General features: G+C 48.9%; 7 protein-coding genes across 7 annotated transcripts; 4 read left to right on the top strand and 3 right to left on the bottom strand.

The window, feature by feature from the left end:
• Positions 1–999: 999 nt before the first annotated feature.
• Positions 1000–3406, top strand: ARP5 (Actin-related protein 5; the record flags this gene model as incomplete). Its single annotated transcript, XM_064896919.1, has 3 exons — positions 1000–1192; positions 1243–3308; positions 3365–3406. 3 exons carry the CDS (start codon positions 1000–1002, stop codon positions 3404–3406), a joined length of 2301 nt encoding a protein of 766 aa, XP_064755869.1.
• A 3043-nt stretch (positions 3407–6449) lies between these two features.
• On the top strand, positions 6450–7153 carry LTR64_002548 (uncharacterized protein; the record flags this gene model as incomplete). Its single annotated transcript, XM_064896918.1, has 2 exons — positions 6450–6617; positions 6665–7153. The coding sequence occupies 2 exons, from the start codon at positions 6450–6452 to the stop codon at positions 7151–7153; spliced, it is 657 nt and encodes a 218-aa protein (XP_064755868.1).
• Positions 7154–8991: 1838 nt separating this feature from the next.
• Positions 8992–10901, bottom strand: KEX1 (Cell death protease; the record flags this gene model as incomplete). The annotated part of the gene is made up of 2 exons (XM_064896917.1): positions 8992–10699; positions 10747–10901. 2 exons carry the CDS (start codon positions 10899–10901, stop codon positions 8992–8994), a joined length of 1863 nt encoding a protein of 620 aa, XP_064755867.1.
• Positions 10902–11978: 1077 nt separating this feature from the next.
• Positions 11979–13832, top strand: LTR64_002546 (uncharacterized protein; the record flags this gene model as incomplete). The annotated part of the gene is made up of 2 exons (XM_064896916.1): positions 11979–12033; positions 12085–13832. The coding sequence occupies 2 exons, from the start codon at positions 11979–11981 to the stop codon at positions 13830–13832; spliced, it is 1803 nt and encodes a 600-aa protein (XP_064755866.1).
• A 142-nt stretch (positions 13833–13974) lies between these two features.
• On the bottom strand, positions 13975–15873 carry SAS10 (something about silencing protein 10; the record flags this gene model as incomplete). Its single annotated transcript, XM_064896915.1, has 2 exons — positions 13975–14171; positions 14199–15873. 2 exons carry the CDS (start codon positions 15871–15873, stop codon positions 13975–13977), a joined length of 1872 nt encoding a protein of 623 aa, XP_064755865.1.
• A 225-nt stretch (positions 15874–16098) lies between these two features.
• Positions 16099–17154, top strand: LTR64_002544 (uncharacterized protein; the record flags this gene model as incomplete). The annotated part of the gene is made up of 1 exon (XM_064896914.1): positions 16099–17154. The coding sequence occupies one exon, from the start codon at positions 16099–16101 to the stop codon at positions 17152–17154; it is 1056 nt and encodes a 351-aa protein (XP_064755864.1).
• A 1244-nt stretch (positions 17155–18398) lies between these two features.
• LTR64_002543 (uncharacterized protein) lies at positions 18399–18908 on the bottom strand (the record flags this gene model as incomplete). The annotated part of the gene is made up of 3 exons (XM_064896913.1): positions 18399–18560; positions 18611–18691; positions 18741–18908. 3 exons carry the CDS (start codon positions 18906–18908, stop codon positions 18399–18401), a joined length of 411 nt encoding a protein of 136 aa, XP_064755863.1.
• Between the last annotated feature and the right edge of the window lie 1034 nt (positions 18909–19942).

Genomic DNA, 19942 nt, shown 5'->3' with positions numbered 1-19942 from the left:
CTTGCATGATTCCACGAGGCGGCACAAACGAAAACCTTGTTGTCCTTCTCTTAAAGCTGGGCTGCGTACAAACACCAGAGCCAAGATGGTATGAGCCAGATGAAACATGCCGAGCTACGCTTACAGGACTACAGGAGAGCCCACATGAACAGCAGCAGAGTCTGTTATTGTCACGCATCATTGCGAATATAGTATAGATATCCACACTCCGGTTGCTCTTGGCTGACCGTACACAGGAAAAGCTCAATGAAGCTGTTGCGATCATGAACAAAAGCCTACAGGTGTGTCTCCTGATCCGTGCTCTTCATCATCTTTCTTACGCGCATCCCAGGAAGTAAATATACAGAACATGAATGTAGAGCTGGTGGCACAGATGTTTAAGAACTACCAGTCCAATGTACTGTTCCATCTCGAAGGTGAGCACAAATCCCGACTTCATGTATCTTGCTGAGACAGCATAGCAACCGACAATCTCGAAAACCCGGTATAGACATCTAGATGCATTAGGGAAAGTCTTCGCGATGTGACCGATGCCGCAAGCTATCTCGATGCTCTGCTCAGACATGAATGAAGCAACTCGTGTACAATCGACATTAGCTGCTAGTGTCTCGAACGCCTTTGAGAATTGTATACCAACGACTGAATAGTGATGCTAAATCATCTGAAGTCTGATATGTCAAACGAGCAGCAAGTTGCCGGTACCACCATGACCGAGCACGATTGAGCGGCAGGGTAGTTGGAGCGAGTTCTTGTAATTGAATAAATCGCGTTTGATAGATGTATATTCCGTGTATCACAACAATATGTCTTCTGCGTAGCCCATTGTTACTTCATCGCATCCCATGCTTGGTGTCCTACTCTGCTCGCTCCAACTACGGAACCTGTCGTGGAGGGTGTGTGACAGCCGCTGCTTGCGAAGTCTGAAATGTTGATCTACTAGATCGCAAACAGTTACAAACTGTTGTGCTGCAGCTGCGCGACGACAGAATTGTGAACACCATGACTATCACATCTACCCACCGAATACTAGAAGAGCGAAGCAGACCTTCACCTGCATTTATTGAGAGCTTACAACATCCTGCAATCCACCCTGCGCCAGAATGGCCTTTTCAAGGACACAAGCCCGCGCAGCCCTCTGGCTGGAAAGACAGCGCGGCTACACCTACAGAGAGTGCCATAGTGATTGACTGTGGTATGTATCGCATGCCTGATTTGCACAAGGCACTACTGACTCGAATCCAGGATCAAGCACATTGAAGGCTGGTTGGTCCTTCGACAAAAAGCCTCGTTTCCTCATACCTCCCCTACTTGCCAAATACAAAGACCGAAAGTACAACAAATACTGCGCCTTTGTTGGCTACGATACCTACGCTGATGCCACAACCCGTGGTCAAATCCGAAATGCGTTCGAAAGTTTCACCAGCGTGCCTGTCAATTGGGACGTTATGGAGGGCGTTCTAGATTACACATTTCTGAAGCTAGGAGTCGATAGTGAGGGTAGTATCGCCAGGCCAATTCTAATGACCGAACCTGTAGCAAATCTGGGATACACAAGAAGAATGATGAACGAGATGCTCTTTGAAGGTTACGGTGCTCCGAGCGTTACTTATGGCCTCGATAGTCTGTTCTCTTATCGATACAATAGAGGCACCTCCGGTCTGGTCATCTCCTCAGGTCATGCTGCTACTCATGTCATTCCCGTGTTGAGTGGGAAGCCACAACTGCACTCATGTGCTCGTCTCAACTGGGGCGGTGCTCAGGCGCAAGAATACCTTCAAAAATTGCTCAAGCTGAAGTATCCTAATTTCCCGTCGAAACTCTATATGGAACATATGGAGTCTTTACTGAAGCGATTTGCGTACGTGTCCAAGGACTATCAGGCAGAAATTGCCAATTACTTGGACTGGAACGGATTGGAGGCAGGGAATGACATTGTTGTGCAATATCCATTCACAGAGCAGGTCATCGTGGAGAAGTCTGCTGAAGAGATTGCCCGTCAAGAAGAGCGGAAGAAAGAGTCTGGTCGACGTCTGCAGGAACAAGCCGCGAAAATGAGACTCGACAAATTGATCAAGAAGGAACAGGATCTGGAATACTATGAATCAGTCCTACAACAACTCCGAGATGCGCCAACTAAAAAGGAGCAAAAGCGAATTCTGGATGACGAAGAATTTAAAGACGAGACAGCTCTCGAGCGACAGATTCGAGATCTAAAACAGAAGATCACCAAAGCACGTAACAAAGATCTTGGAAACCAAGCCGATGAGGAGACTCTTGAAGAGCAATTGAACAAGTTTCCGCTGCTTGAGGTTCCAGACGACCAACTCGATGAGGACGGTATCAAGGAGAAACGTCACCAGAGACTAATGAGGTCTGGTGTGGAAGCTAGGATCCGAGCGAAACTTGAAAAAGAGCGAGAACGAGCAAGACTGGCAGAAGAGAAGCGTCTTGACGAAGAACACAGACTCACTGACCGAGCAAGCTGGGTTGCTGGTCGAAGAGCACAAAGGCAAGGACTGCTTGTGAAGATCAAAGAACAGGCTCGTGCAAAGGCTGACTCAAGCAACCGCAAGGGCCTGGCGTCGCAGCAGCGAATGAAGACGCTGGCCAACCTAGCATCAGACGGTCCCAAACGTAAGCGACGTGGTGGCGGCGACTACGACGACGACTTCGGTGCCAATGACGATGATTGGGGTGTTTACCGAACCGTCGCGAAAGAAGAAGGTAGCGACGACGAAGAGCCAGAGCCTGATCCAGTGGCGGAACTCTTGAACATTGAAAAAGACCTACTCCAGTATGATGACAACTTCACACAGAACGACACACTTGAAGCTCAAAATGACTGGAAGAAGAGCTTGATGCATGCCTTTATCAGGGGCAGTCTAATACCTGACGACGATTCACAGCGTGACTTTCATCAGCTCCATCTGAATGTGGAGAGGATAAGAGTACCAGAAGTCATACTCCAGCCTAGCATAGCAGGGGTCGACCAAGCTGGTCTCGTCGAAATCATGGAAGGCATTGTCATGAACAGGTTTCACGATCCTCTTCAACAAAAGAATCTCTTACGAGATATCTTCTTCACTGGTGGCAACACCTTGTTCAAGAATTTTGGAGAACGACTCAAATCCGAAGTAGTCGCGACGCTACCATCCGGTTATGAGATCAATGTTAGAGCGGCATCTGATCCTATCTTGGATGCATGGCGTGGTGCGGCGTCGTGGTGGACTGGGACGCCGTCGTCAGAAAGAGCTACTGCTTCGGTGAGCAGAAATGAGTATCTGGAAAGAGGCAGTGAATACATAAAGGTAAGAAGATCGCTCGTTGTTGATCTCGAATGACATTGATCACTAATCTTGCTCAGGAACACGACCTTGGCAACGCTATCTCCCCTGCATATGGATGAAATGAAATTGTGTCACAACCCAGTCATCCTCGATGTTAAACAAAGGCACTAACAACCTCATTGAAGAGGACGTTGCTTCGATCGTTATCAGCCTGTTGGGACCTTACCAAATAGCTGAATACCCTCTTTCGATTAGTAGTGACGTTGCCCGTTCCGGTCAGATCAGAGACAGCTCCTTTCAATATACCGACAGCATGTTCTTTAACCAAAGACTGCATCGCTGCCGCTAACCGGGACATCTGGAAGCTCCATCCCGTCATCGAGACGAAAATCTTCAGTCTATGAGTGAACCATTCACATCTGCCAAATTACCTGTCTTGTGGGAAAGCAATATATCATGCTACCACGAATCAATGCGTCAATGGAAGATTCAGGCACGATCTCTGATCCTGCCGCACCTTCCGAGACCTCAAGCAGACTTTTCCTGATGAGAGTGGCGCATAAACACATCTGTAGGGTTCTTCCGGGCTGGAAATCTAACAACAAAGTGGCTCTGTGCATCCAAGTCGCTCTGGAAGTCATGCAATACGACAACAGCGTCATTTGCTGCAGACGACCCGAAACTGTACCTACACAATCACCATGTCACGGTGAGACGTTCGGATACAACAATAGCCGCGTGGTGATTCAACAAAGTTCGTTTGGGTGTACAGGAGACGAGCGTCCACCAACCACCAACGTGTTCTTCTTCTGCAACAGGAGCTCGACAACATGTTTGTTTGCTCTGACCTGGTCCTGGTATGGAGAGGAGGTAGGCACTATCGTTCTCTAATCGTCGTTATCAAGCACAAAGATCCAGGCGAAACACCTGCTGTTCTACTGCACAGGCACCATTCGCACGTCCCTTACTTGTTACCGAAACTTCCCATGATCTGCACCACACCTGGCATTATCACTACCACTGTGAAGGTCAATCATTGCCCTGCTGTGGCCTTGTCCTCATTTTCAGTATGAGCACAAAGACAAACTGCCAAGATAAGCTTCGGGGCTCGAGCGTAGGCCAAACTTCGTTCTTGCAAGCTTTGTCGTCGCCTATAGAGTTTCGGCATTCAATCGCTCTAGATTCAGTTGCTTTGCCTCATGAACCGTATAGTGAATTTGGTACCGCATATCAGGTGTGATAGCTCACCGTCCAAGCAGAGAGTCCATTCACACTGTATACACAGAAGGTTGTAAAGGCGGAGCTCCAGTAACTCAAACCGTGAAACTGCGGTATTTGAGAGCGCAAAACGTGTTCCTCTATCCACAAATGACGAACTTCCCGAGAATATCGCATCGTACACAAACTCTCATGTCCGGATCTGCAGAACTGCGAAGCAGGTGATACTCGTATTCGAGTCTCTCGAAATAGATTATGTAATAAATGACATGTCCTTCGGACGAAGCTTCAAAGTAGGCTAGAGGTAAGAGTGGATAAACGTGGTCATTTGCCCATGTTCGCCGGACGGCAGCCACCGTCTCCATGAAACTTATGCTGGAAGTGTTCGTCTGAATTGTGCCAAGACACACCAGCGTACGATGTGCGAAAGGTACAGCAAAAGGAAGAACTGGATACGCAAGATGACTGTGTCGCTGACGATGGCCATGCTGACTACCCAAGTGCAATCTAGAACGTGGAGCGATTTGCATGACATAAAGTCCCCCATGCCTCGTCAATTCCTGCATACAGATCCCCTTCCGAGAGTTAATCTGCTGGGTTCACTTCACGGTTGCCGCTTTTGTGCTGAACTGACTATCACTTTGTTTGCGCATCTATGCTGGCAGGGAGTTTGCTGGCGCATGGCTCCTATTATGGCATAGATGTGCTCGCCTCAGTCCTTGCTTGGGCTCTCGAAGGTCGGACTCGAATCAGTGCACTGCAACATAGGCCTTTTCTACAGGAGAAGCTCAAGCGAGAAGTGCTCACCTACCACTTGTGGATTAGTGTCAATTATTATGCAAATGCTTTGTTCCACAACCACCTATGAGATCTATTTCTCTCTTGTTAACCTTCTTCTTGCTTACTACGCATGCACCGACGACGTCGCTCTCAGATTGAGTACTGAAGGATTCTGTGACATCTTACCCAGTCTGGTCTCACACAATCGTGACGAGTATTCCAAGCGAGCAGGTGCAACTGGATTGCAATCCTGCCTCGAAAGACTGTTTCATCAATCTGTTTCTTTTGAAACGCCTGGAAGGCTTGCACAATGCAGTCTACACTTGCGCCACGTCCGGATGCTATTATCGACACGGTAGGTAAGCCCTTCCTTACTCATCCACGATATGATCCATAGTTGAGTCATGCGATTGCCTTTGCCACATTACCCTACTCGGTACCTTGCCTCGGCGTTGTCTGTCTTGAATCTATCTGCACGCAATACGGAGAGAGCTTCTGTGGTTTAGCGTTCCTGCTTGTGGTTGCTCCGCTTGCAACTTCCGTCTGTTGCCTCAATTAGCAATGTACCTTTCGTAATGCGTACTGACTGTCACAATCCTATAGGATCCGCCAGCAAAGATCGAAGATCATGCAAAACGTAAGACTAGCCTACTCTCACCTCCTACTGCTTTCTTACCCCGATCGATTTTGCGACCGCCACTGCTGCTCCGTTCATGTCTATGCTGAAGGAGGCTCGTTCGGAGCTCTATCTCAAAAGGACTTGCCTTGGCCCTGTCCCTGCCTTCCTGTGTCGCGATCCGTCCCACTCGATCGCTAACTCCACCCTCCTACTGACCGTTAGCGATGGACACTTTCTACTAACATGACACTGGATCGCATATATCACGTCTTGATTCCCACCTCACACGACTTGTTCACTAGCTTGTATTTCTGTTCGTCTTGCTTAGCTCAGCCCTCAGGTCCGGCTCAGCTATCCAGAACTTCCTCGTCTGACATATCAGCACCACCAACCACAGCATGACGTCCATTACTCAGCTGCTCTCACCATGGCCAGTCGCTAAACAGAATTCAATAGTACTTCGAGACCAGCCAGAATATCCTTCGCCACAGACACACAATCCGCCACCGATCCAGGCTCCAAGCTACCAACCCATATCAGACATAATGACGACGGCGCCAGGTCAAGCAGCCCCAGCGTCGCCATCATCAACCAGTCCCCCTCAGACCAGTGAACATAGTGACGGAGATGGTAATCAGACAGATGGCAGAAAGGGTTATGGCAAGCGCGAGCTCAGCACGAGCAAGAGAGCTGCACAAAATAGGGCTGCGCAGGTCAGTTTCAAGCCTTCTTAGTTAAATTTGTGCTAACCTTTCAAAAGCGGGCATTTAGACAGAGAAAGGAGGGGTACATAAAGAAGCTTGAAGAGCAAGTTCGAGATTACCAGGTTCTATCCGACAATTTCAAGACTGTACAAGCAGAAAACTATCAGCTTCGCGACTATATTATCAATTTGCAGTCGAGGCTGCTCGAAAGCCAGCACGAGGTACCTCCACCACCAAGCAGCGTTGATGGACTCTCGCCAGGTAAAGTTCATCCACAACTCCACTCACAACATCCTTCGATACCTGCTGTCAACCCTCAACCGAGTCAACCACACCAAGGTCAAACTCTACCGCGCATTGCAGAGATGGGCAATTCTCGTACAACACCACCACATGATTCGGTATCAGGACCAAAGGAAATCGGACAACAATATGGCTATACTGAGCAGGCCTCTAAACGATTAAAAACATCACCAACCGTGACGCCCTCGCAATCCGCATTGCAAGGTAACGCTGTATTAAATCAGAGTCCGACGCCGAGATAGAAGCTTGACGTGGCAGCGACCTCCTATCCATCCTTTCCATTGTCCAACCATGACGTTCAGTATGCAATTGGTCAACTAATGTTTCCTCACGAAGGCAGTGATGCTCCACGAAGTTGAGACAGATCTACAGTCCATATCGCTGCTTGAGACATGCGATGCTGATCTGCTGACGGACCACACCTTTCTTGTTAACAAAAAGGACAATTCTTGCAGCACCTCGCTTACACAATTACACGGATGTTGCAACTATCGGCACCTTGTGCACAAATTATGAAGCGACACGATTTGTCAGCAGCGTGTGAGGATTGTATCGCTCGCGCCAAGCTTGTCTTAGTAAGCGGCAATCCTTTCGCAAATCTTATGGGAGATGACTCGACTCCCGGGGGACATCTGAGCCGCCTTTCTCGGAGCTTTACCTCATGGATAATAACAATTATTCAAGTATTGGTTGTATGGTTATAAGCGAACCAGATACATGGCAACAAGCCAGCTTTCTGGCTATATTCAAATCTTTTTGAGCAGGGCATGATTACGACGTACTTCCGCGACCGCGTGGCTTTATCAGCAATGGTTGTGAGTGTGGTGTGAGTCACGTCGACCTATGAACAGCTGTTTAGCACAGCCAGCAGGCTAAGTCTTCAGGTCGCAGTACCCAGCACTATGTTTATGCAATGCCATTAACATGTCATCCGTTATTGGCTCCACTGCTGGGCAGAGCAGGTTCAGAAGGACTACAACACTATACCTGATGTGCGCCTCGCGGTCTTGTGTGCTCCTGATTCACTCCAGCTGTTCTTCATGTACAACAATTGTGGTGAGATCAAGAATGCATTAGTGAACAAGCCTAGGATGACAGCAGCTCTGCTTCATATACAACTGGTTGTATGGACTCAATGAGCTTCTCTGCAACGACCTTTGGTTGAAGGGTTCTGCCATGCGCGCTGACCGCCAGCGTCACTAACCAGGCAGTGTTCGGTAAGCGACTATGAGGAAACTGCTCTAGAAACAGGTGTGATTACTCAGAGCTTACAAAGAACTGTTGCTCGGTGGGGCAATCATGCAGGCAGACCTGCCATCAATCAACTGCACTGCTCCTCGTACACAGTACTTCGATCCTCCAGTCCTCGCATAAGGGAGGCTCTGAATCGATATTTCCAAGTTCAATGGTGTATCCTGACCTGGTAAATAAACTATTGCATCTACCACTCCATTTCTAATCTGCTCATATTGAATCACATATTCCGCAAACCTCTAACACTGCGTGCACAGCTCGAGCCTCGACCTGCATGCTGTACATTCCCAAAATTATTCCAAACAGTTAGCTGTCCGGGCTGTGGAAGGACGATGATCACCAGTAGGACGGACGATCCTGCCACGACTGCGCCAAGGATACGGAGGATTAATCAAAGAACATTGTGATGAATCAGCTGTCGTTGCGTCGCTCGGTATCATCCTCTCGGTACATGGTGATGCACTCTTGCCATTTCGAGTTCTCCTCGCGAACCTGGATGAACGTTTCGAGGTGACGAGAGCTGGGATGAAGTAGAACAACGGAGTTAAGACAACATCCGACGGACGAAAGAAGCACACATCGTGAAGTCGGAGTCCGAGAGGTCTGTCTCTATATAGTAATATTTGCGACCTGGTATGTCATCCACGAGCGCATAGCATAATGACGACGGACCGTCGTGGGGGCATATCGTCGAACAGGTACTAAGCCAGTGTCCAGAGCATTCTGTTTCGAGTAGAAATCGTGAGGAGCCAAGTGCCAGAAAAGTTCAGATCACAATTTACCGCGATCCCTTTCTTAAAACAGCCTTGTTCCTAAAACTAGCAATCTACGCGTTTGTCCCCTTCTGCTTGGCTCGCTCATTGTCATCATCACTCTCCTCGCTATCGCTTCCGATATCGTAGCGATCGTGCCGCGAGTCGTCATCCTGATCTGAGAACTTCTTGCCTCTTCCGGCACCCATGTTATGCAGTTCGTTTCCGTCAAAGTCTTGAGCCTCCACATCGTTTCGTTTGCTGTTCAGAAGAGAGACGGGGGCGTAAGCGCCGAGTACTCCTTCGTGATCGGCTCGCCTTTGTTTCCTGCGACCGCGCCATACCCACCAGCCGAAGAGTGCTGCGATGATCAAGACAACGAGGAGTGCAGCCTCGCCAGATCGGTAGTATGCTTTTAGTTCTGCTTGATGTAATTTGTCTTTCGATTCTTCTTGAGCTACTGTGCTGTTAGGATGTCCACCGACGCTAGTTTCCGTGCCTGCCTTCTCGCCGTCAATCTGAGAGTCCACTGGCTTGCCACCAATGCTGGCGATATCGACACCCATGAAGCGGTCGAGCATGTCTCTCGTGCGTCTTGGATAGTCGAACGGTACCATATGCGAAGAATTGTAGAAGAGGACATAGGTCAAGTTTCGTGCCTCTTGGTAGTATCCAGCAGCCTCACCCTCGAAATACCAGTCTCTTTTCGGCGCATATACTCCGGGAGTTGTTTCGAAGCCAGTGCCACCATTCCAGGTCATGTCCGAGATCATGTCTTCTGTGCCCAAATGGTTGCAGATCATATCCTTTGCACCACTGAAGAGCAAGATAGGCAACCCAGTCTCAAGAAGATCGGGTATGATCTTAATGGATGGCTGTGATTTCTGTGTCTTGAAACTCGAGCTTACTGCGCCTGAACACTCGGACCAACCAGTTCGCTTGTCCTTGTTGACATGCAAAGCATCTACTACGTCCTGACGGCGTAGATATGGTGTGACAGTGGTAAGATCTGGTGGCCAGTTCATGCCGCAGGACGGCCAAGTGTCCTTGAGCCGTATATCGTACATATTGTAGCACTTGTTGCCATCCCGAGTGACATCGAGGAAGGTTGATAAAACATTTTCACACACGTTGAGGTTGATGTGTTCATCAGCACCTGGCTGTCCAAGTTGTTTCAGGCAGTCTGTGAGCGATTTGTCCAGACGATTGCCGGCGTCAGTGCCTCCTTGCACCAGGCCCTCAGCATAGGCGAACGAAGCATATGCCTGATATTGATGTATAGGGCTGATCCACCCATTGCCAATAAGCAAGCCCTTCAAATTCCATTTGCTCTTGTCACCGGCCTTGCTGTTTCGATCCAGCATAGCACGTGCTATGTAAGGTATGTGCTGGCCAGCATATGACTCGCCAGCTATGTAAAGGTCGTCGTTCGCATACTCGGGAAATATCGCAAACCATTTCTCAAGGAATATGATAAACTGGTCGGCCATCTCTTGTAGTTCGTGAAGATAGCTGTCTGTGTTGACGTAGCTGTAGCCTGTGCCCACGGGGTTGTCGACAAATAGGAGATTCGAGAATTCGTCCCACGCACCATCGTTGTACTCTAGCTTGCCGCCCTCTCTGACTCGATATGGTCCGACCTCCATAAGTGCACCATCTTCGGAAGAACAACCCGGCCCTCCATTCAACCATATCACTGTCCTTGGCCGATTCGCGATGTGTCTGTTGGCGTAGTGCCAGAAGAAGAGGTTGCCGTTGTGCTCGTGGTTGACTTCGACGTGCCTGGTGATGTGTAAGCTGCCATAATTTCAAAAGATTTCACCACCTACCCTGCATGCATCTTCAGAAGAGGCCCATCAGGCGCACCCGGTAGGGACTTGACATAGTAGTCGGCCGCCGTCTTGTCTGCCTGCGCGACAAGCACATGCGACAGTAATAGGACAATGTGCCATAGCGAAGACTGGCTTTGCCGTCCAGGCGCCATCTCGTTATTTGAGGATGGTCTGACCCGTTGTGGATTGGAATCTGCTCATAAAAGCATGCCGGGATTCGAAGTGAGAGTGATGGGAGAATAGATATCTAGGTACGTGGACGAGTTGACTATAGTATCCTCTTCAACTGAGCAGTAAAATTATGCTGTGAACACAAGTCGAGAAATTCAAGTCCGATGGCTTCGTGAGGCAAAGGAATGTTCAATGTTCATAAAGTGTTTACAGTCGATAGTTAATACTGTGGTAGACTGCGCTGAATCTGATCCGCCCCTGTCACCAACAACCCGGGATACGCTTAATTAGGCTCGAGGATCCACCCTGTGGCCACGATCCGGATTCTCCAGAATTGAGGTCGAGCTCTAAATCTTTCCATCTTCTTCGAGAGTAATGTCAAGGTAATGATCTGCAGGTAGTCTGGGAGTCTATCTTCGACGCACATACAATGCGGGACTCAGTCGATCTGGTTGATCACGACACAGTAGCAGGAGGAATATTTCGATTTCGAGGTGCAGGACGTATGGTCCTGCAGTAACAAGAACATTACTCAGGGGTTCACAAGATCATGTTCAAAACACGGGTACAACCTGTGGCTTCAACCAGATGAATGACCATAGTATAGAGAGGTATAAGAGCGAAGCTCTTCTGGAAATCACCGATGCTCTGCGGTAAGCGAATGACGAGACACAGTAGGTCGTCCAAATTGCCTTGTTATTGCTTGATCATTCACCCTGCTGTGTTGTCGCCACGGAGAATCATCACCCCCAATTTTGGCAGTTCAACCATACTGGGGATATTGTGCCATGTGGAAAAGGGACAGTGCGGCCTTTCCGGTTAGTTTACGGAACTTCGCTGACGCACTTTCACTCACCACGATGTGCGTAGCGTGTGAAGGGAGGGACAGTCAACATGGGAGGCTAGGAAGTCGGTGATTTACAATTGCACTATTTCTTGAATAGTGTCGGTACCAGTGCGGGTGACAAGCAGCCAAAATATTACTGCGTTGCTTTGCGCAAATTCTACATGAGCACAAGACAATAAATCGGCACTACCGATCTGGCCCTACCTATACGATGATCGACGCAGATGGAGTAGATCTGGAAGAGTTCCTGAGACCTGATTCACGCAGTAGGTACAAACACGGAATATCTCATACAGACCAAACACTGACGGAGGCAGTGGTTCAAGATTTCTACCGGCGACGAAGTCTCTCGATCAGCGATTTGGACAACTCTTTAGGTACTTTGGAAACATATATGCCTGGTACCTCATACAGATTGATCGCAGCTGTCAACGGCGGCCCTGCAATACATCTGACCCAGAACGAGCTCAAGCACGAGCATGACTGTGCAAACACCTTAGAAGTCGAGTCGACCCAGTCTCACCTTGGTCATTCCGATGCAGTTGAATCGTCGTCCTTTCTTAGCAAAGACATAGAACACAGCTGGATTGAAGGATCGCAAATATCTCCAACAAATGGTCCTCAATTATTGGAACATGGGACGGACCACTGGCCACGAATTCCTGACTTTGCTTCAGTGGTTTCCAGCGTCACATCTGGCAGCAGAAAGCTCAGTAACAGCGAAAAAAGTCGTTTCGGGTCTCGAGAATATATATTGCCAGGGAAGATCAAGCACTGGATTGACGCCAACCGCTGTGACGAACCTGTTGTGCTCACGGCGCCGGCGGTCAAACACGCTAAGCCTACGATACACGACGCGACCATTAGCAAAGAAGTCTTCGTGCATTCTAATACTGCATCTATTAGCACTGTCTCTACGCCTGACCTTGTGGTAATTGGACTTGGTGAAAACGTACATACAGAACCTGTGCCTGTGGCCTACCCCTCGCCCACTGTCTCGATCATCTGCCCCACGCCTTACAAACCTCGAGAACACTTATACAAGGCGCAACACAGCGAGGCAAGGGACATTTTCGGAACTTTAGATCATGCTACTGAAGACGAGAAGGCTAAGATCGTGTCAGAGTTATTCAAGAATTCTACGTTCAGCCAGAATTTTGACTACCAGGAGATATTCTGCTCCGATGAAGACGCCACATCTTGTGCTCATATGCCGGAAATTGCTCCAGCAAGTGGACAGGTGGCTACCATCGTGACTGAGAATCCTGCTGAAACCCTTTCGCTCAACGACCCGCTCACTATAGTCGACTGTCAAGCTGCACGTATCTCCTCTCCTGCAACAACACCTTTCATGCTCACCGACATCCTAGACCACAACACCTCCTCCCTGTTCTCAGGAAAGCGAAAGCACAATAGCGTCTCCAACTCACAAGAGTGCAAACGAGCTCGAAGGATTTCTGACAAATCAACGACCTCTTCTGATACCAAGGAAACCATCAGCAATCCTTCCTGTTCACACATCTCATCTTCTGGCACGGTTCGTCATTATTCGCCCGGTCCCGCAAGCCTAGGTCAATACCCCGGCCGCTTCTCCATCTCCCTCCTCAAGCCAAGAGCACACCACAAACCAGCCAACTGCAAAGAGATATTCGGCCTCGCCAGCCATCCCAACGGCAGAATCATCAACGACGCTTTCTCCGAGGACAATCGAATGCACGTGACCAGCTACACCGACTCAGAACTCACAAAGAACCCAGCACTTGCAATTACTCTACAGCGTGCCGAGCGCAAGGCTCTTGATCCAGATGTGACTGCTGAAGCTCGGACGTCTAGACAAAGCGTGCTTCGACGTGAGACACACCGTGAATGTGCTCTGGCTCGGTTGGAGGGTGTGCCGGTGGGATACTATCGTTATTTTGCTGGACATATGACTGTTGAGGACTATTTGGCGGCGAAGATGTGTATTTGTTGGGGGCCGTGTTATTGCAATAAGTTGTGTACGAGATTTGGCGATCTGCTTTGCCCGTGTTCGGATGACCTTACAGTTGGGGTTGAAGATGCTTGAATTGAATTTAGGCTATTTGGTGAGAGCCAAGGCGGCAAGTGATGATCTGGCAGGCATGAAGAATGAAGAGAAAAGACATTTGGCAGTTCGAGTGTATGGATTTCTTTTCGAAGAGTACGTATGCGCGAGCATGGCTCCTGCACTATAGCTTGACACTTTTGACGACATTCGTCTTGATGCCAGTCAATTCCCCTCCATATCCGCCACGTCCTTCACCACCTTTATACACCTGCCGTATCGATCCAAGCTTCTTCATCTTCTCATCAAACTTCATTCGCTTCTTGACACGTGGGTTGCGCACTTCCTTCTTGCGCTTGGGAGCAAGACCTTTGTTCTTCGCTATAGCATATGTGATTGCCCGCTTACCATCTGCACCGACCGTCTCTTCTTCGTAAACAGTTGCGCCGTCCTTCGCAGCCTGAGCATATGCTTCTGCACGAGCTTTCTTGTCCGACTGCTTCTTCTGTTTAGCGTTCAAGAGTGTATCGTAATACTCGTCGTTTGCATCCCGGTTAGCTGGCATATCGTCGTAATCATTATCGCCGTCGTCGAAATGATCAGCAGCGCCACGACCTCGATTTTCGGCCTCTCGAATTAGTCGCTCCTGCTTATCCTTCTGCCTTTCCTTGTAAGGTAAATCATCGTCTCCACCTGCTATACGAGATGCATTACCACGCTTGTTGGCCTTGGAGGCAAGCTGCGATGTGTAGAAGCGGAGTGACTTCCGCTTGCGTGCCTTTTCGGCAAATTGCTCTTCTGTAAGCGGTTGCTCGTCGCCAAAGTCTGATTCTTCGTCGTAGTCTTGAGCTTCATCGATGAGGGTATTCAAGTCGAGAAGTTTGGGTTTGTCTTTGTCTCTTGATTTTTTCTGCTTCTTCTTGGTGGATGTTGATACAAGCTCGTCCTTGACTTTTTTCGATTCAGCCTTCGGCTTGCGCTTTTCGGACTTTTGTGCAGGCTCTTTACGTAGCTTTGTGCCCGAGGGTAATTTCGCCTGAGAGCTAGGATATGCAGCAAGATCGTCAGGATACTCTTCTGACTCGGGTGTGGCGAGCTGTTGCGGAACTGTCAAGACTTGCTGAACTTGCAGTGGTTCGACCTGGTTCCATAGCTGCCGAGCTCGAGCCAGACTCTGTATAATGGGATGTTCGTGCAAATCTAGAGGAGCCATGGCTGTAATCTTGCCGGATGATGCTGTGTCTTTGCTGGTTGCGCTTGTTACGATGGCAAAATACATGGAGATTGTGGCCAAGTAAGTGCTCAAAGCATCGAGTTTCAGACTGATTGGCAATCCATCGCTCAGTCTCGCTCCGTGGCTGATTCCTTGCACTACGCTCTTGCTCTGTTCGTCAAGCTCTTGTTTGGTCTTCGATAAATGCAAGAAATCTTCTGCTAGAGGTACAAACTCCGGGTATCTGGCTGAAAGGATCTGTAACTTCTGATCTTCAGTGGCGCCTTGCGGAATTTGAGCATCAGGCAGTTTTTCAGTAACAGCACGGCCCTGCTTGCCAGGTTTCTTCTCTTCTATCCACTCATTCTCATCAAAGCCGAAGTCAGCCTCAGTCATGTTCTTGAGCTGCTTCTGATGCAGGCGTTTTGCCTCATTTTCTTCTTCTTTGGCCTGCTCCGCGGTCTCAATTACATCGTCGCCGTAATAATCTGCCCGGTTAGTACCCCAGTGCTCCTCATCTGATAACTCTTCGCCCTCGTCCTGGCCACGAGCCTGCTGCCTAGATCCGTTCTTCAATCGAGATTGGTCGGTCTCAACCTCATCGTCGTAGATGTCTTCATCCTCGTCCTCGAAATCGTCAGAGTCGTCTTGGTATGCTAGCACCTCCTCGTCAGAAGGTTGCAAGTCTTTCTCCTGATCCAAAACACGTTGTCTTCTCCTTTTGTTCGCATCGTCATCAAGTAAAATCTTGTCCCGTCCAGCATAGAATTCGTCCTCCAAGTCATCAAATGTCTCTTCAACGTCATATTTGGCAGACTTTACCGGCTGAGACTGCTCAAAGGTCCTGGGTGCTTTGCGCTTCTTCGCCATGCTGTACTTTTGCTGCGGCGCAGTGAAATGATCTGATCGAACACAGCGCGGTGGCTGCTGCTGCGATCAGAAAAAAAAGTTTCGAACGGGCAATCGCGCTCGGTCGTATTTTCCCCACACTCCAAAAAGGTGTATATAGGTTGCCTCAGGCTACCAATATTTTTAAACACTACGTTACAGATATTACCATGTCATAAATCTACTGGTAGGGACCCTCATTTCGGGATGCTACTTGTCGTGTTCTCTGCTGTCATTGCTGCCATCGCAGGTCTCGCCGTGATGGGATTTCTGACAAGCAGAAAGCAGTTCGAGGTCGTGGAGCGGACAGTCATTATCACAGGAGGCTCACAAGGACTTGGTCTTGAACTAGCTAAGCAGTTATCAGCTAAGGGTGCTAATATTGTGATTGTTGCTCAAACAGTCTCTAAGCTAGAACATGCTCTCGAGTCTATTCGCAATGCGGCTGTACGCCCTGCCGCTCAGAGGTTTATGTACCTCTCGTACGACCTGCGATCACCCGATTCGGCCTCTTCCATCCTCTCTAAGGTGACTCAATGGAACGACGGCATACCAGCAGATATTGTCATCAACTGTGCTGGACATTGTATACCTGGATTTTTCGCTTCATGCACAGCTGAGACCTTGAGAGACCAAATGGACACTCTTTACTGGTCCTGTGCTTACATGGCTCATTCCACTCTACAACAGTGGACCAAGCCTGTTGATAAGCAGACACAGAAGAGCTACGACAACAAGCCTAGGCATCTGATCTTCACCTCAAGTGTGCTAGCCTTCATGCCACTTGCTGGCTATGCTGCCTACAATCCAGCCAAGGCTGCTATGAGAGCTTTAGCAGACACACTTAACCAGGAAGTTCAGGTGTACAACGGCACAAGGCTGCATCCCACTGAAGCAGGTCCTGCTGCTGAGATAAAGATTCATGCTATCTATCCTGGTGGTATCAAAACTCCAGGATTTGAGAATGAAATGAAGCTCAAGCCCGCTCTTACTAACAAGTTAGAAGAGGATGATAGACCGCAGCAGCCAGATGATCTGGCTAGGATCATCATAGCTGAATTAGAAGCTGGAAGGTACATGATTACGTCTTCATTCGTTAGCAACGTCATGAAAGGTTGGGCTATGGGTGGAAGCCAGCGAACAGGACTGGCAGACTACTTCTGGAATGGCTTGGGCTCCCTCATTGTCCTCTTCATCGCGCCTGATTTCATGTCAAAATGCAGAAAGTGGGGCAAGCAAAAAGGTCTTCAAGCTGCTATTTGAAGCCATGCTGAAATTGTGTACCGGATTTCTATTCACAATCCTCAATTTATTCAACATCACAAGCCGTCCGATGCAGGAGGACCTTGATAGACCTTCCTTGCATGGATGACATACCAAGTCGCTGCAATTGCGCCAAAGCCACAGAGTACCACGCTTGCATAATTCATGGTTACAGCAGTCACTGGTAGGACGGTAGGCATACTGAACAGTATCAGCTCGCAGAAGATCCACACAACAGCGATACTGTTAAGTACCCATCCCAGCTTGCCGCAATTCCAACGAGCTGCCGATACCTCTCTGCGTCCATGCAACATACTCAGACTTATTGGTATAGCATATGAGATAGCTAAAGCGATGACACCAAGACTAATGAATGCTGTGAAGGCCGTGGTGCTTCCGAGGTTGATGAGCCCAAGCAGCATTTGAATGATTGTCGTCAGCACTAATGCCCAGACTGGTACGTCCAATGTTGGGTTGACGTGGGCCCACACCCTAGCGAGTGGTATAGCATTGTCCCTGGCGAATGCCCATGTACATCTGCTAGCAGCGACAGTGATTGAGATACTGCAAAACAAGGTAATGATTAGTACCAGCGCTGAAAGTGCCACGCCACCACCAGGGGTGCCCATAACTGTATGGAAGATATATGGCAGTGCTTGAGCATACGGAGCGTCAAGAATATCTTCCAAAGGTGGCAACGTAAAGCATATCGGTAAGACGAAGAAAAGTCCGGCAATGCCTCCAATTGGAACACAAAGACTCAGAGCCACAGGCACCTTTCTGGTAGGATCTGCTACCTCCTCAGCCATCGAAGAAATCATACCAATAGCTGAGAACGTATATGCTGCTGGTAGCAGACCGATGAAGAAAGAGAATCCTCCATAGCCGGACAGTGAGGTATTGTAATGTCCGAGCGCATAAGAAGCACTGTGTCGACCAACATCAGCTTTGACCGATAGTGCTATTAGCACGACGATAATCGTTATTGCTGTGAAGGCTGCGCAGGCTGTATCGATTACAGGCAGCAACCGGTTCCCGAATACGCAAACAAGAAAAGTGACGATGCACAGCGCATAGAAGATTAGTAGGAGCTCCCAACTACTTGCCACCCAGTCATCCTTGTAGATGGCAATCGTACCTGCCAATAAGCTTGCGAAGCCAAAGTTGACGGAGAGAGTGATTGTCCAATTGCCTATGAGGATGGTCAAAAGACTTGCGGAGATGAAGTCAACTTCCTAACGAGTTCACGTACCTATCATCCAAGTCCAGCCTGTTAGATATGAAAGTGGAATCTTGCCTCGATCAGCGATCTGGAAAGACCAGTAATATGGACCTGCCGAGGTCGGATAGCGAGAGGCAAGTTCGCCTAATGAAAGGGCGATGCATTCATCGAGGATGCAGACCATCTGCCACGGTCAACAAAGCCAGTCACAGATGTTGATGTTGCAGTACTCACCATCCAACCCACGAATATAGACAGCGGTCCACCACCATAGATCGCTGTCAGAAGTGGCGCACCTTCGCCATATGGAATAGCCTTGTTAACATCAGTACTGTGTCTGCACGTTGGAGAACCACGAACATACCGCAATGGCTAATGACTGGAAGAGCAGCGTCAACATAGACCGGTTCCGTCGGAGCTCAGGTCTATAACCCAATTGTGTGAGTTCGGTCATTTCGACGATCGATCCATTTCGAGCGGAATCCGTGGTACTCTTTGTGGACGAGGCATGTTTCTCCACGTCCACTGCCATAGTACACAACAAGGTCCGTCAAGTGCGTACAGGGTTAATCTGTTGACAACAGGTTAGTGCAGGTTCTTGAGACACGACTTGCGGGTGAGGTATGGAAGGCCGTGGGGTCAAGCGGGCATTTCGTGTTCCTGACGAGTTCTCACCTTTGATTTGAACTTCCGAGTGTGAAAGACGCAGTGATGGTCGATGAGAGTAGACAGGTATCAGGATGTAGGCAAGAAGCTATCAGTACAAATTCATGGAGTTTGGTCGCCAGAAGTCGGAGCTGATCCTTTAAGGTATCTGCATGGTCTCAAGCTCAGGTCGTTCCCCTTCCTCTGACAGCAATAGCTTCGAGCGCCTGAATGTCAACCACTATGCACAAACGGGGATGACCGTGTCGGGTTGGAGGGACGACTCTGTTTTACTGGTGTTCGTTATCTTCAGACACCGTTTTGGTGTGTCTTTTGCCTAGATATGGCTTAGGTTGACCAGGATCTGTTTGTAATGCTGGATTAAAGCTGCAGCTCAAGCAGCAACCGCTTTAGCTTATCGTCCGCCAATCACGCTTATCGCATAGAGCTTCGAAGCAACCTCTGGCGAACAAACTTACAACAATTGACATAAAGCTATCTTTCTATCTTGTAATCGCGTATGATAGAACAGATATGATGAAGAGTCTTTGCGTTGCATGCCAGTCCATTCTGGTTGTCCGAACCAGCCCGCCGCATACATGCATCCCCTTAGCTTTCGCTGCATTAATGCAGTGCAAATTAGAAGACTTTCACGTCATTAGGTCAACTTATGAACCCTTGTGTGACAGGAAAGCATATCAAAGAGCTCGCCAATGCAACATTCATAGATTCCAGGAGAGTGATTCGGTCACTTAAGATGTCTAGGTCAACCTAGCACGTTTGGCCCGTCACACAGCACGAGGTTGAAAGCTCGCGATACGTGGGCTTCTGTGCGACAGTTGCTAAGTCGGGAGCAGGCCCAGATTGCTGAAATCTGGTAGGTTGCAGGTGCGGTTGAATTGAGAACTCAGCTGCCGACTG

Source organism: Lithohypha guttulata, assembly GCF_036872675.1.
Source record: "Lithohypha guttulata strain CCFEE 5908 chromosome Unknown scaffold_2, whole genome shotgun sequence".
Lineage (NCBI taxonomy): Eukaryota > Fungi > Ascomycota > Eurotiomycetes > Chaetothyriales > Trichomeriaceae > Lithohypha > Lithohypha guttulata.
The sequence above is the reverse complement of the archived record's forward strand: the minus strand, read 5'-3'. Positions and strand labels throughout refer to the sequence as shown.